The sequence below is a fragment of the Setaria italica genome, chromosome IX, assembly GCF_000263155.2.
Source record: "Setaria italica strain Yugu1 chromosome IX, Setaria_italica_v2.0, whole genome shotgun sequence".
In the NCBI taxonomy this organism is placed as follows: Eukaryota; Viridiplantae; Streptophyta; class Magnoliopsida; order Poales; family Poaceae; genus Setaria; species Setaria italica.
The window spans coordinates 33815578-33829676 of record NC_028458.1 but is presented as its reverse complement, the minus strand read 5'-3'; the positions used below and the strand labels follow the sequence as shown (position 1 = coordinate 33829676).

At 42.6% G+C, this 14099-nt stretch overlaps 2 protein-coding genes across 2 annotated transcripts; one reads left to right on the top strand and one right to left on the bottom strand.

The window, feature by feature from the left end:
• Window positions 1–2457: 2457 nt before the first annotated feature.
• Window positions 2458–3381, bottom strand: LOC105915157. The gene has a single exon (XM_012849047.1). The coding sequence runs from the start codon at window positions 3379–3381 to the stop codon at window positions 2458–2460; it is 924 nt and encodes a 307-aa protein (XP_012704501.1).
• Window positions 3382–6976: 3595 nt separating this feature from the next.
• Window positions 6977–8505, top strand: LOC111258462. Its single transcript, XM_022829735.1, has 3 exons — window positions 6977–7124; window positions 7672–7773; window positions 7871–8505. The coding sequence occupies exons 2-3, from the start codon at window positions 7726–7728 to the stop codon at window positions 8282–8284; spliced, it is 462 nt and encodes a 153-aa protein (XP_022685470.1). The 5' UTR covers window positions 6977–7124; window positions 7672–7725; the 3' UTR covers window positions 8285–8505.
• The last annotated feature ends 5594 nt before the right edge of the window (window positions 8506–14099 follow it).

The window sequence follows — 14099 nt, the reverse complement described above, 5'->3', positions numbered from 1 at the left end:
TTGTTAATGTCAACGGATGGTCTTGACAAGGTCTGCACTAATAGGGCTAACTGATTGATTATCCATGTGCAACAAATCCATATCAGGATAAATGTCTCCCATGTACAATCTCCTACAAAGTATTGTCCTCTTGGTATACCTCCTGACATCTCATCTGTACTTGTTCATGGATCGGTTGTTTTCTGTCGGACTCTTCAACATCAAATATATGTCGGTGGCCAGATTCTTGTACCACTAACCAACATGGACCAAACTTTGTATCTTCCAAGAAAAATACTTGTGAAGCTTCTATGGCTAGAAGGAAAGGATCATTCTTATACCATCAGCCTTCGATGTTAATGCTCTTGAAGTAACCATCATCTTTCATCTGGTATGTCCTTCCCTCAAGATTGTACCATTCACACCGTAATAAGATAACAAATCTATCTCCTTTGCTGTTCTTAGTGTAATTCAACTCAATAATGTCTGTGATTGTCCCATAGAAGTCAATATTGTCATCATTGTGAGTACCTACAGTCTTGATGCTGGAGTTTTGTGTTTTCCTGTGTGCCTCACAAGCCATAGTGTGGTACCGTACCCCATTAATTATACAGGTTGTGTATGATCGCACATGCCTATCCGGCCGACATGCGAGTGAGTACAGGTCTTCATCAACATTTGTTGTGCTTTCGTATTTCAATTTGGTAAGCTGCAGGAAAACACAGAGAATTGGTGAGGTTGAAAATTTATTCTACACTAAATGATTCAGCCAGGATGTAAAAGTTGCACGCACATGTTTCTCGAACCATGCAGCGAATTGGGTTGACATTATTTTTTCAATATTGTTGACCTATTGTTGTTCCAATTCTGCCCTATACATGCTGGAAAGGAAGAAGTTAATTAGTTTATTGTGACACTAGTATTGAATAATGTTGGCAGAAATGAAATGACAACAATTACTCACTCTTTGTATTCATCAACCTCTTCACAATTATTTAAAACAAACCAAGAGTCATAGTCATTATCTTGGTAATGAAGTTTTGAAGCACCCAACAGGTTAATACCATGACGAAAAATAGAGTAATCATTGGGTAAGATGTTCTATGCTCCATCTAAGTTTCTTTCAGGCCTAGTGAACTTAGTAATAATTTCATTGAAATATGTTGAGCATTGGGTCATACGAGTATAGGCAAGTATGCCTCTACAATAGATCCTTCAGGTCTTGCTTCATTGTGGATGAAACGCTTAAAGGTGCCCAATCTTCTCTCAATATGATACATCCATCCATACTAAACCGGTCCCCTAAGGAGTGCCTCGTCAGGTAAGTGTATTGCTAGGTGAACCATAACATCAAAGAATGCAGGAGCATAAATTTTCTCTAGTTTGCAAAGGATAATTACAATATCTTTCTTCATCTGGTGTAGTGCATCAACCTTTAGAGTTTTCGAGCAAAGTTGTCTAAAAAAACCTACCCAATTCAGCAATTACTTCATATACATCTTTGCGCACCAACCCGTGAAGGCCAGCTGGTAAAATACGCTGTAGCAGTATATGACAGTCATGTGTTTTCATCCCATGCATTGTTCCTCCCTCCATATTGACACATCTTGATATATTAGAGGCATAGCCATCTAAAAATTTAACATTTCTAACAAACTGCAAGAACTTCTTCTCTAATTCTGGCGTTAGAACATAACAAGCATTGGGCTTTGTGGATGAATTACCAACTTCTTCCAGCAAATGAAGCTCTTTTCTTATACCTCTATCTTCCAAATCTAGTCTAGTAGCAACTGTGTCGTTTGTCTTCTTCGGAATATTAAGTAGAGTTGAAAAAATATTTTCACATATATTTTTCTCTATGTGCATAACATCTAGGTTGTACTGTAGCTTCAATTTTGACCAATATGGAAAATCATACAAGCTAACCTTGAGATGCCATACTGGTTCTCCATTACAGCATCGTTTTCTTGTTTTCTACTTATTAGGATTCTTGCCTGGAACATAGGAAACTTCATCCAACCTTGCCAGAACCTCATCTGCACTAAACTTCCTTGGTTGCTCTCTATTTTCATGGTGGCCATTGAAAGATCAGTTTTTCCTCTAGGGATGGTCGTTTGGGAGGAAACGTCTATGGCCTATGAACCCAATTTTTTTTCTCAGACATTCGGAGCATGGATTCTCATCACAGTGCACACATGCGAAGTAACCCCTAGTGGTTCTGCCTGACATGGTGCCTAATGCAGGGTAGTCATTGATTCCCCATAGAATCGCTGCATGCATACTGAAATCTTTGCCTTCATATGCATCATAAGTAGAGACACCCTCCCAAAGGGTAAGCATGTCTGCTATCAAAGGCTACATGAACACATGGAAATCTTTGCTTGGTGATTTTTTGCCTGGAATAATTAAAGCAAGCATATAATTGGATTGGTCCATACACATCCATGGTGGAAAATTGTATGGAATCACTATCACTGGCTAAATGCTATATGAATTGGTCATCTGACCAAATGGGTTAAATCCATCAGTAGCAATGGCTAACCTCAAACTGCGGGGATCATCTGCAAAAGACTTGAAAGTATCATCAAATTCTTTCCAAGTTTCTCCATCAATAGGATGTCTCATTTCATTTTCAATTGGTACCCTCCTATCCTTGTGCCATCTTGCATACTGTGCCCGCTGCTTTGAGATAAAAAGCCTTTGAAGGCATGGAATTATTGGAAAGTAATGCAGCACCTTGTGAGGAACTTTCTTTCTACCCTCCTTATTCACTTTCCATCTGGATTCACCACAAACTAGGCAATGATCATCATTTTCATGGTCCTTCCAGAATAAGGCACAATCATATTTGCACACATGAATAGCAACATAACCAAAACCAAGTTTCCGAAGTAGAGATTTAGTTTCATTATAGGATTTAGGGAGGCCGGTAACATTCTTCAACGATGTTGAAAGCAACTCAAGGAATGCATTGAACCCAGAATTTGTCATCGTATTGTACACCTTTATATGCAGCAGTTTAATAATGAAAGTCAACCTAGACTCCTCGGTGCAACCTGGATAAAGTTCACGCTTTGCATCTTCCATGATTTCTTGATACAAGTTACCACTGAAGCCATGGCTTGCTACGGTGTACAAATCTTGAATCAACCCCTGAACTCCCCGTGCACTGTCTTCTATGACATCTTTAGCTTGTCCTTCATCATCAATTGGAGGCTGGTCATTTCCATCCCATGATATACCTTCAGTACCAACAGCGATTGTGCCATCAGTTTGTCCATCATCATTATCTTCCTCTCCATGGTGAATCCACCTAGTATAGCATCTAGAAATACCATTGATGTGGATATGCTCCTCTACCGCATCTTGACTTAATTGTTTATGATTCAGGCATTGGCGCATGGGCAACTGATTTCCTCATCTGCACTAAATCTACTCATAACATGTTTCATGAATTGTTCAATGTAGATAGGGATCACTAAATGGCCCACTGTTATACATCCAGCTTCTATCCATCTCGACCTGGGAAAAATTAGGTGTCAAAAGTTACAAATCGAGCTTCTATCCTTCAATTCTACTAATGGCGTAGTAATATAATAACAAATCCAAAGGGGAAGAACTATGGCGATGTGTAGATCTCCTCTGCAACAAATGATGGCGTGCGTGACCTTGCTTCTGAGCGAGCTGATAGGGAGGGCCACCTGACCTTGCAGGTGGAGGGGGGGTGGCGAGGCAGCTCAAGGTGGGGGGTGGGGCGGCGAAGCAGCTCAAGGTGGGGGGGCGAGGCAGCAGGTGGCGTCACCGGCAAGGCTAGCTGCAGGTGGTGAGGCTAGCTCAAAGTGGCCGAGATGTGGCCGGCCAGAGCGTGTGTGGCCAACTTGTGGTCTCTGCTTCTTAGCCACATCAAGCTTATCTGCCTTGACTGCCATGTGGGTCCAACATTTGAATGACATGTGGGTCCTGCATACTCATTAGCCTCTCGTGTAATGAATTCATTGTGCAAGAGTGGTTTCTCTTTTTATTCTCCGGCAAAAACTTGTAACTAGTATTTCTCCCACAGACTAACTCTATATGTGATGCTTTTTTTCTAGATTTTTATAAAATCATGATCTATCAATTTATTATGTTGATTTTGGTCATCTTTTGATGTGACAAAGTTTGAATTCAAAAATTGAATTCAAAAAATGACAACTTCAAACCAGATTTTGAAACTCGAAATGATTTCAGCTGAAAAAGTCATGAAAATAAAAGTTGTACAACTCATCAATATCTACAACTTTTATTTTGGTCATTTGTTCATCCGACAAAGTCATGGTAACATTGCTCACAAATTTTATGTATCTCTCTTATATTCATAAACTATAAAAGAGATACGTACAATGTTACCATGACTTTGTCGGATGAACAAATGACTAAAATAAAAGTTGTAGATAAACTATAAGAGAGCTACGTAAAATTTGTGAACAATGTTACCATGACTTTGTGGGATGAACAAATGACCAAAATAAAAGGTGTAGATATTGATGAGTTGTACAACTTTTATTTTCATGGCTTTTTCATTTGAAATTAGTTAGTACCCAAAAATTTTGTTCGAAGTTTTAATATTTTGAAATTCAAAATTCGAACTGTCCAAACAAAGTCATCTGAAAAAATGACCAAAATCAAAGTGGTACATCTCGATGCGTTATAAAACTTTGTTTCTGACATATTTTTCATTCGAAATCATTTATTACCCCAAAAATATATTTGAATTCCTAATTCTACTAATACTATCTCTGACATGGTGGACTCACCGCGCCAAGACCAAAAATTGGCCAACGCAGGCTCTGCCACCAACATAGCAGACCCACCATGCCAGACCAAAAATTGGCACTCTCTCACTCCCATGTTGATTCTCTCACCGGCACATGGGATCCACCACGCCTCCCGCTCAAGTAGGGAAAAATACACCTCTTGGCCGGTTAGACAAAGGGGAAAAATCCCCGCAGACCATGGCCTCCTCCTCCCTCCCCTCAACGTAGCACCGCCACTTGCCCATCACACCGCCACACCTGCATCGGTGGCCGGAGCCGCCCATCCTGCCACCACACCAACGTCGGAGGCCGGAGCCACCCATCATGTCGCCACACCCCCGCTGGTGGCCGAATCTGCCCATCCCGCTGCCACACTACTAGCTTTGACGAAGGTGACGAGGGTTCACCTTCTCCAAAGTTCAACACATCCGGCCTGATCTAAAGTAAATCTAACCTTCTATGTTTGAATCCACCACTAACTTCCATTGCAATTACTGATCTGTTAGTTCTTTCTTGAACTTCTTAACAGAAACTTAATCCAGTTTCTACTCTTTCTGTGTTTCATCGTAGTAAGCATTAAAAGAAATGCCAGTTACCAAGTATGAGCAAGAAAGGGATGAGAATGTAAAGAAGGCTCAGGATGTTTTTAAGTCTTTCGGTATTGAAGTGTTAGAACAGACTGTTAGAGCTATTTTTTCAAAAGGGAAAGAGGGCAAAAGGAAGAGACTAGTGTTTGACAAACCAGACTCTGACATTGAATATGATCCATCCTCTGACATTGATAACCAATCTCACAGTGATGATGATTATGATGAGGACCTCAATACTAAGGTGAGATGGATTACTACGCCAATTTATAAGTTTACATATGTGTCCAATTAATTAATTAATCTATTGCCGTCTATTTGAAACATATATTTCAGTGAATACAACAAGACTGACAAGGTCATTGAAAATACTTCATTGTAGTTAATTAATGTATTGTCTTCTTCTTAATTTATAAGATGCATGTTTCTCTTGCCACGTAAGACCAATGGTTCTAGGAACTTGCACTCAACAGAAGGAGCAAAAGGCGGCAACAATGGCGGCTGCCAACCCAACCAGATTCACTAGGGCCAGTGCAGCCATGTCTTTGCCTGGTGAAAACACTAGGACCAATGCAGGCCGTCCACCACCTAGGCCAAGACAGAACTTGCCTACTAAGAACAATTTGAAAGCCAACTCTAATACAAATGCCATTTCCAGTAGCAGCCATTTGCAAGGCCATCTCACTACAAGCGCCAGCCATACCACAAAAACTACAAACACAGTGCCTAGTGCTACTAGACCCTCTGCTAACCTATCTCAGCAAACTAATCCCACAAACAGTGGTAACCAAACAGTTCCTAGGGGCAACTCGCCAGGTGCACAAAGCTCTAGGCAAAGCAATGGCATCAATGAGTCAGCAGAGCAATTTGATGCTGCTAATTCAGAGGGTCATACAACTGAAGGAGAACCAGTCCATGACTTAGTTCCAGGTAAACAATATGTGTTTCCAAGCATTAGTTTCTCCATTCAATATCTACAATTGCTACTGCTATAATAAAACATTTCTATTATTATTTGCCAATGCAGCACCCCCAAAGAATGTGCGCAAGAAAACCATGGGTCATGGCTTAGAGAAGATGATTAGTAGAGGAAAGAAGTTGGCTATCGAGGTGGCTGAAGGGAAGAAAAGATCTGAGGTCCCACTTCAAGCAGCGAAGCTGGCATCAGAATGTGGTGTTGCCCTTAGAGACAACCTGCCTATCTACACATCTTGGAAAGAATATGATAATGAGCAGAGGCAGGCAGAAGTATCAAAAGTGCTTAGGAAAGTGGCGGTGAGATAGCTATTTCATTCTTCCAAATATTTTCATGCATTACAATACTCCCATGTGAAAATTGTGTATAATAATTCATTTGTGTGGCTTCAGTCAAGGTTGGATGTGGATGTTAGGAATGAGGGACCAAGCAAAGCTGCATGCACTGATATCATTAAGAGGGGAGTAAGGCAGCAGAGGTATCACCTAAAAAGGAAGTACTTCGACGTATCACTGACAAGAGAACAATTGTTGGCCAACGAACCTCCACCTAAAATGGAGAAATATGAATGGATCCAGCTGGTTGAGTACTGGTGTGACCCAAAGAATGAGGTGCATCCTGCATTATCTGGTTTTGTTAATATGCAATGCAAACTGTGCATCTGAATGAAACCTATGTATTGCATTTGTGGTGCAGGAGAAATGTGCTAAGAATAAAGTAAACCGAGCCCAAGTGCAGCTTCACCAAAGGACTGGATCTAGGTCCTGTATTGCTCATCGATACAACCTGGTACGGATACTATTGCTTTCTGTGCGTTCCAATTATAAGGAACTATGTGCCATTAATTAGTTCTTGCACCCAAATGTGAAATGTTATGGAGACAAACCTGATTGCCTGATGTTTGGTTGGATCCAATATGTGTACCATTAAATAGTTCTTGCACCCAAATGTGTATTCCAGGTTTTTTCTTGATCTGCCTCCAGGTTTTCTTGACATGTCAGTATGTGCTTTTCTGTGTTGTTTTCCTTGATCTATCCAGGTTGCATTGATACGCAATATTTTTTTATGTTGATGGCCAACTGGGAATGAAATACGTGTGAATGTTGATTGGCAAAGCATAGTAGTAATTAGTTGACTATGCCACAGTGATTGCATTTGTTGTTGGCATCAAAAATCTGGAGGCAGACTCTTGTATGATCTGTAGTCCATACATATTTTGGCATCTTGATGTTGACATGTAAAAACAATTTATGGCTAATCCTATATCCCATGTTTGTCCAGCCCTCTCTTTACCTTCATGGATATCATTGTAATCCAAATTTTATGCATGCTGTAGAGGCCTAAGTACAACAACACAGATCTAGATCCTGTTGATTTCTTTGGGGAATGTATGAATAGTCCGCAACATGGTCGTACTCTTCTTGCAAATGAGATATATGTAAGTTACATAATTATTGGATACATGTACTTTACTCAAGTAAATACGTGGTTGAACACTATTGTATGGCCTTGTTAAGTGGATTCATTCTATGTAGGAACATATGGTTGCAGAGAAGGAAAGAGAACCAGAAGAAGGAGAAGCACAAAAGTCTCCCTCCAAGATTGTTGCTGACAGTCTGAGCCAGATCAGCCATTCATCCACCTTCCTTCCAAACATTGGTGTCGCTCGAGTGTCGAAGACTGCCCGGTCTACATCGACAACCGCAGAAGCACGACTGCAAGATCACTTTGAGGCAACACTTCAAGCAGAAAGAGAGGAAGCTGCTAGGAAGCAGGAACAATTGGAAGCACAACTTCTTGCTCTGCAGGCCTCACTTGAAGCCAACCAAGCAGCACTTGAAGAAAACCAAAATTTGTTGTGCCAGACCCAAGAAGAAGTGAAGGGGATGCATACCAAGTTTGAAGAGACTAATGCACTGCTGCGAGCTGTGAAACTTCAGAAAGATTGAGGTAGGTCTGAATGCAGTTTCTATTGATGATGCCTTTGCCTAGGCTTTTGCTACCTTGCTAGAACACCAAACTTTCTCTGTTGTTGGAACTTTGTGCACTGTGTTGTCAGAACCTATGTCGAACTTATTTGCATCTGTTTGTATGTTTGAACCTGTGTGATGGAACCATTTGAACCTATGTGATGGAACTTGGAACTAGTGTGATGTGTTTGAACCTGCAAGCACTGTGTCTTATGCTTTAGAATGTATGTGGATGATGGCTTGGCTAAAATGTTTATGCTTTATGAGCAGTGATGAGAATGCTAGAAAGATCTGTGTGACATTGGTCATTGAATTGATACATATATTTGAGCCACGTTCGCAATTGAATGAAAGGAAAATTTATGACGACCTAGAGACATCTCAAGATGTCTCTAACTACCTTACATAACAAGACACAATGAAAATGTGACAAAATCTGCATAATTATATATGACATTACCGTATCGTCACAATAAGTTGTCTAGGGTATTCATTGTGACAATTGGTGTATTAGGTGACGAGTTGACCAACCAATATGCGACAGTTAAAGTCGTCATTAAATGACAACAATATATGCCGACACAACAAAACTGTCACAAAAGGTCATCACATTTTGTGACGGTTTTCATATTATCGTAGGTACATATAGCGATGGTCGATATATGATGACCTTCATGACGGTAGTTTTTCATCATACCATTTATTTTGTGACAAATTCTATACTTTCCATGACACTTTCAGTTTGTTATAAAAGCCCAGATTTTTTGTAGTGTCTTCTAAGGGTTGTTGAGGTATTACAATCTGGAATTAGTCCACCTCAACCCCAATGCAATCTTGCACATCACCATTTTCGTGCACTTGTGCGAGGGTTTCCTAGGAATCTAGCCACACTCCAACTCTTTAGGAAATTCTTTATAGTTGAGCCCCAGCCCAGAATGGACCACACCGAAGTAGTCAAGGGGGAAGGGGGCTGGAATCTAGCTGCGGGAACAAGTGGAAAACCCTGTACTTGGAGTACAAATTGATAGACTCCTATTCAAGCTGGAAGAAACATGGTTCTATATTCGAAACCATGAGCCCCATCTTCCCAAAGTGACTAGCCACCGACCAGTCTGGAACAATCGATAGCTTTCAGCTGCCAGAGCTACTGGAGAAGATTGCCGTGCTCAAGAGGAAGGGTTTGACCAGAATCAGCATGGCCTTCAGCTTCATGAGAAGGTGAGTCCAACCCCTGTAGTTGTGTTGCACATGGCGGTACGACTACTCGGGTCCCGACGACCCATCTCAGATGATGTTAGAAGACTTGTCCATGGATGAGGTAATGGCACGGCTGAAACACTTCTTCAAGCACGTCAGGAGGATCTGGTCAATCATGCGAGAACACTACGCCACCAACTCGCCGAACCAAGTAAGTAACCATGGCCTGCATCCCTTGAGTACTTGTCAAGTTGTTGACTTGTCTTCTGTTTGCTGGAAGAACTTCTCTTGTATTGCTCCATCCCTCTTCTACCTGGCTCGGATGACGCCGCTTCGCGTGTACAGGCCCTTGCAGTTGTACAAAAGGTGATCGAGGAGGAGGAGGAGGAAAAGGAAGAGGAATCAGAGGATTGGTCCTCCTTCAATAGATCTAACTCCGAAGCTGCTGAGAAATTTGTCATCAAGCCCCATCTTTTAGACAAGTCGAGGTCATCTTTTGGGACGTCCAAACGTGAAGCTAAGGATGATTTGGAAGTCGAATTGGCACCACCCCCGAAGAAGACGCGCACCAGCGCTGCCAAGCAGGTGGTGAAGAAGTCATCCATCGATGAAGTGCCACCTTCGATAATCACTTTCGAGGAAGGACAAGTTCCTGAAGATCGAGTACATGTGAGTTGTTTTCCTTTCTGCCATGCCTAACTTGATTCTGACATGGACGACTTGCAGGTAGTCGAGGAGGAGATAGAGGTGGAAAAGATGACTACTGAAATCGCACAGTAGGAGCTGCCGGCAATTATCAACTTGGGAGGTGATGAGGAGTCTTCTGCCATTAGGGGCAAACCAGTCCCGGCATAGACTACCCAAAGAGCGGAGACAACAACTAAGGCTAGCAAGGATCTAGCTACGATCTGGCAAGCCGCGCCGAAGAAGCCATCGCCCACCGTCATGTCCCTGCGTCTTGGGGTCGGACCCATCATAAAGATAAAGAGGTCCACCAAGTAAGTATCCGATTACTGTTTGTAACTTGATGTTGCCGTGTGGCATGTTTCTGACACTTGTCTTTTTTCAGGAGATCCACCTGCATGGAAATTTGAGGCTCGAGCTCAAAGTCCGCAGATGATGGTAGTAGCTACTTAGCCTAAGAAATCATCCCGGCGCCTTCAATTCCGCGGCCATAGGAGCAGCCGGTGCAAGAAGTAGCACCAAGTGCAGTATCCCTTGTCGCAGCCCTTATGCATGACATTATAGCATCGCTTAATGTCGGTGTAGTGCCAGCCCCCAAGCTGCCGATGGCCAAGCCCATGGCAGTGACTACTTCCACCGTGGCGTCGACTCTGGTAGCCCCTGAGCCGGAGGCGGAGACCGAGATAGCAGTGGGGACTACTATTGGAGTCGAGGCTACACTTGTAGTCCCCGTGCCAGAGGCTGAAGTCGATGCCGCCAGTGCGCTGCCAACACTGGCTATCATCCCGTCGTCCAAGGCGAGGCCATTGACTAGTCGCAGTGTGGCCTCCCTCTTAACTTCAGAAGCTTGTCCGTCAACTAGCCGAGCCCTGGTTCCTCTTGGTGCACCGAATGCCAAAGAGCACGAGGAGCATGAAGAAACTTGGATTGCTCCTGGGTTGGACCTGGAGAAGATCCAGCTACTAGCTAACCCTCTGACTACCATTCAAATGGAGGCCACGGTCATGGAGATGCATCGCCGTGTAGGCGAGTTACAGAGGTAAGTTTCACTTCTGCCTTAGTCTTTGACTTGAAATTGGTACTTGCTACATACATGAGTACTTGCTTTGTTTTGTAGAAACTGATCGAGCACTCCTGCGAGAAGTCAAAGCTGATCAAAGGTTAAGGAGACACCATTATGCGGGCTCAAGTGCTGGAACAGGAGCTAGACAAGGAGCGGCAGTACTCCTCCTGGTTACTTATGAAGTACAATGGCCAAGCTGCTGAGCACAAAAACCTTGTGCAAAGAACCATGGAGGAGAAAGACCACCTCTGAAAGCGTAATAAGATGTTGAATCAACGAGTGGGAGGTAATCTACCATCTTCCATTGGTCTTCAAGTACTGATTTGTACTTGATGATACTAACTTGCTCCTTTCTTTTGTTCTTGTAGAGCTCACCAAAGAGAATAAAGAGGATGAGTTGGTGGCAACCAAGCTTGCTCTAAAAGGAGCTGACAGAAGCTGCTCAGCTTATCACCGACATGGAGGAGCCCCCAGAACAAATCGTTGAGCCCCATCCTTTGGCGGAGATACTCAAGAAAGTACCTATGAAGGTCACTGGCTATATCCAAAAGATGGCAGAGAACGTCTCAAAGCAATTGTTGTCCATAGTAAAGTTCTTGTACCCACAAGCCAACTTGGCTCCTATGGCAGAGGGGATTGCCAAAGATTGCACTGATGAGCAATTCTAACAGTACCTGCAAGAGATGGCTCCCATTGCTAAGGAGGTAGCCAGTCAGATAGACCTTGAGTAGTTTATCATGTAAAAACACTATGTTATTGTAATATAAACATGTCATGAAAATGAAATGTAAAGTATTTGAAGTCTTCTCGCAATATCTAGTGCTTGTTGAGTTACTTGAACTCTTTGGTTTAGTGCACCTCTGGAACGAACCTAATAATTGCTCGTGTGGTAGTTGAGAGTGTCTGCGCACAAGGCTACTCTTGTGAACCTCTTCAGATACGCGATGTAGAGTACTCTTAGGATGTGACCCCTTTTTGCAGAGTGCAAGTACTCAGGTATCTGGGTAGTTAGACTCTTTAGGCGAGTAGACTCTTCAGGACTTCATGAATTGGAGCCTACCTTAGCAGCCTCTCTGGGTTGTTTGGGTGTTGTGCTCCGAAGACCTTGGACTACAGACTTGTTATCACAAGTTGTGACTAGATAGGCTCGTCTAGGTGAGAACTCAGGTAGTGTAGGTATCTCCCAAGTTTGCTGATGACTTCTTGTCTGCGAAGACTGTCAATGGACAAACTTGTCCAATGAGCTGACTAGCTCGGGAATTTTATGTGCAGGCTTGCTTTTGTGCAAGTTGCAGTTATCAAAATGAGTTGAATAACCCGAAAAGAAGACTTGTTTGGACAAGCCACACATGGACAATTTTGTCCAATGAGTTGAATAACTCAAGAATATCTGTGTGCAGACTTGTGAATACAAGTCGCGAATTAGGCGATAGTACCCAAAAGAGCTGAATAGCTTAGCGAACTTCACTTTTGAAAGCCGCATTTAGGCAAAGACTAGTCATTTTACAACAAAAAATAACTCTGCTTTGTTGAATTGTAATTGTACAACTGAGGCCAATGGCCAATTTACATAAACATGTAAACTATGGGTAGAATCGACACAAGTGCTTGATGTTCTAGGAGTTGTTGACTTCTTCAACTGAGAGTGTTTGAAGCTTGTATGACCTAGGTCCAGTGACCTTGGAGCCGATGAAAGGACTTTCCCACAGCAAATTTAGCTTGTGCAGCCCCTTGGTGTCTTGAATATGCTTGAGGACCATATTGCCTACGTTGAACGAACATTCTTTGACGTTGCGATCATGATAGCGGCAAATTCCTTCAAGGTATCTTGTTGACTGGATGAGTGCTGCACAGTGAGCTTCTTCGAGGTTGTCTAAGTCTAAACGCCTTGTTTCTTCTGCTGCCCCATCCTCGTACTGCTCACTGGGGATTTCCACATGACATCATCGGGGAGGACGGCTTCTAATCCATAGACCAAGAAGTAGGGTGAATACCCTGTAGGTTTGCACGGCTGGGTGCGAAGCCCCAAGAGGATATTGTGTAGCTCCTTGAGCCACTTGCCACCTTTAGTGTTTCCAATGTCGTGTAGTTGTTTCTTCAGAGCCTCCAGTTGTCGACGCCAAAAATCGGATGACGACTCTGGCTTTTGTGTCACACACACGACCCGGAAGAATCTGCTTAGCTCCTGTTCGGGTTATCGCCCTGGTGCGGTTCGCGCGGCGTGCCAGTCAATCTGACCTGTTGATTGACAAGGAAAGAAAAGTGTTAAATTCCAAGGTTTCGATCGGTTGAAGTTCCAATCTATTTCAAAGGATGTATCAGCGAATCGGCCGAATTACTGTAGAGATGACCGGCTACAAAACAGCTGATGATCATGTAGCAATTATAAAAGAAACTACTAGAGTAACCTACGCAATGCTACAGAAGCAATACTGGGAACAGATCTAATCGGCTATAGGATAATAAGAAAAATATTGATAAAAGCTGACAGTTTGTGTCTCAAGCTGGATAACTGGTGACAAAAACTAAAATAACAGGTAAAACCTATAATTCTAGTAAATATCGATAACTGGTGAATAAATCTAAACGAAACAACAGCAATGCGCCCGAAATTAAAGCTTAGATATTACTTGATACGCGGAACTTACAAATTGGCCGGGGGTCGTGTTGATGTAGTCCTGCCAACTCGCATGAACTTGTGAAAAGAAAAAGGGTTTGGCGAAGTCGCCGACTTGAAAGTAAAGTACGTGAAAAAGTACATCTGTATTGATGATTGTTGTGTTGTTTTATAAGCTTTGCGAGGCACCTATTTATACCCTGCTGCAACTAATTTTCTAACCGGTTATAATT

What these genes read in the sequence shown, in the direction of transcription:
- LOC105915157 (XM_012849047.1), bottom strand. Translation starts at nt 3,381, where the DNA reads ATGCGCCAATGCCTGAATCATAAACAATTAAGTCAAGATGCGGTAGAG.
- LOC111258462 (XM_022829735.1), top strand. Translation starts at nt 7,726, where the DNA reads ATGAATAGTCCGCAACATGGTCGTACTCTTCTTGCAAATGAGATATAT. An exon ending in TTCTTGCAAATGAGATATAT is followed by an intron (nt 7,774 to 7,870) that starts GTAAGTTACATA and finishes CATTCTATGTAG; the next exon opens with GAACATATGGTTGCAGAGAA.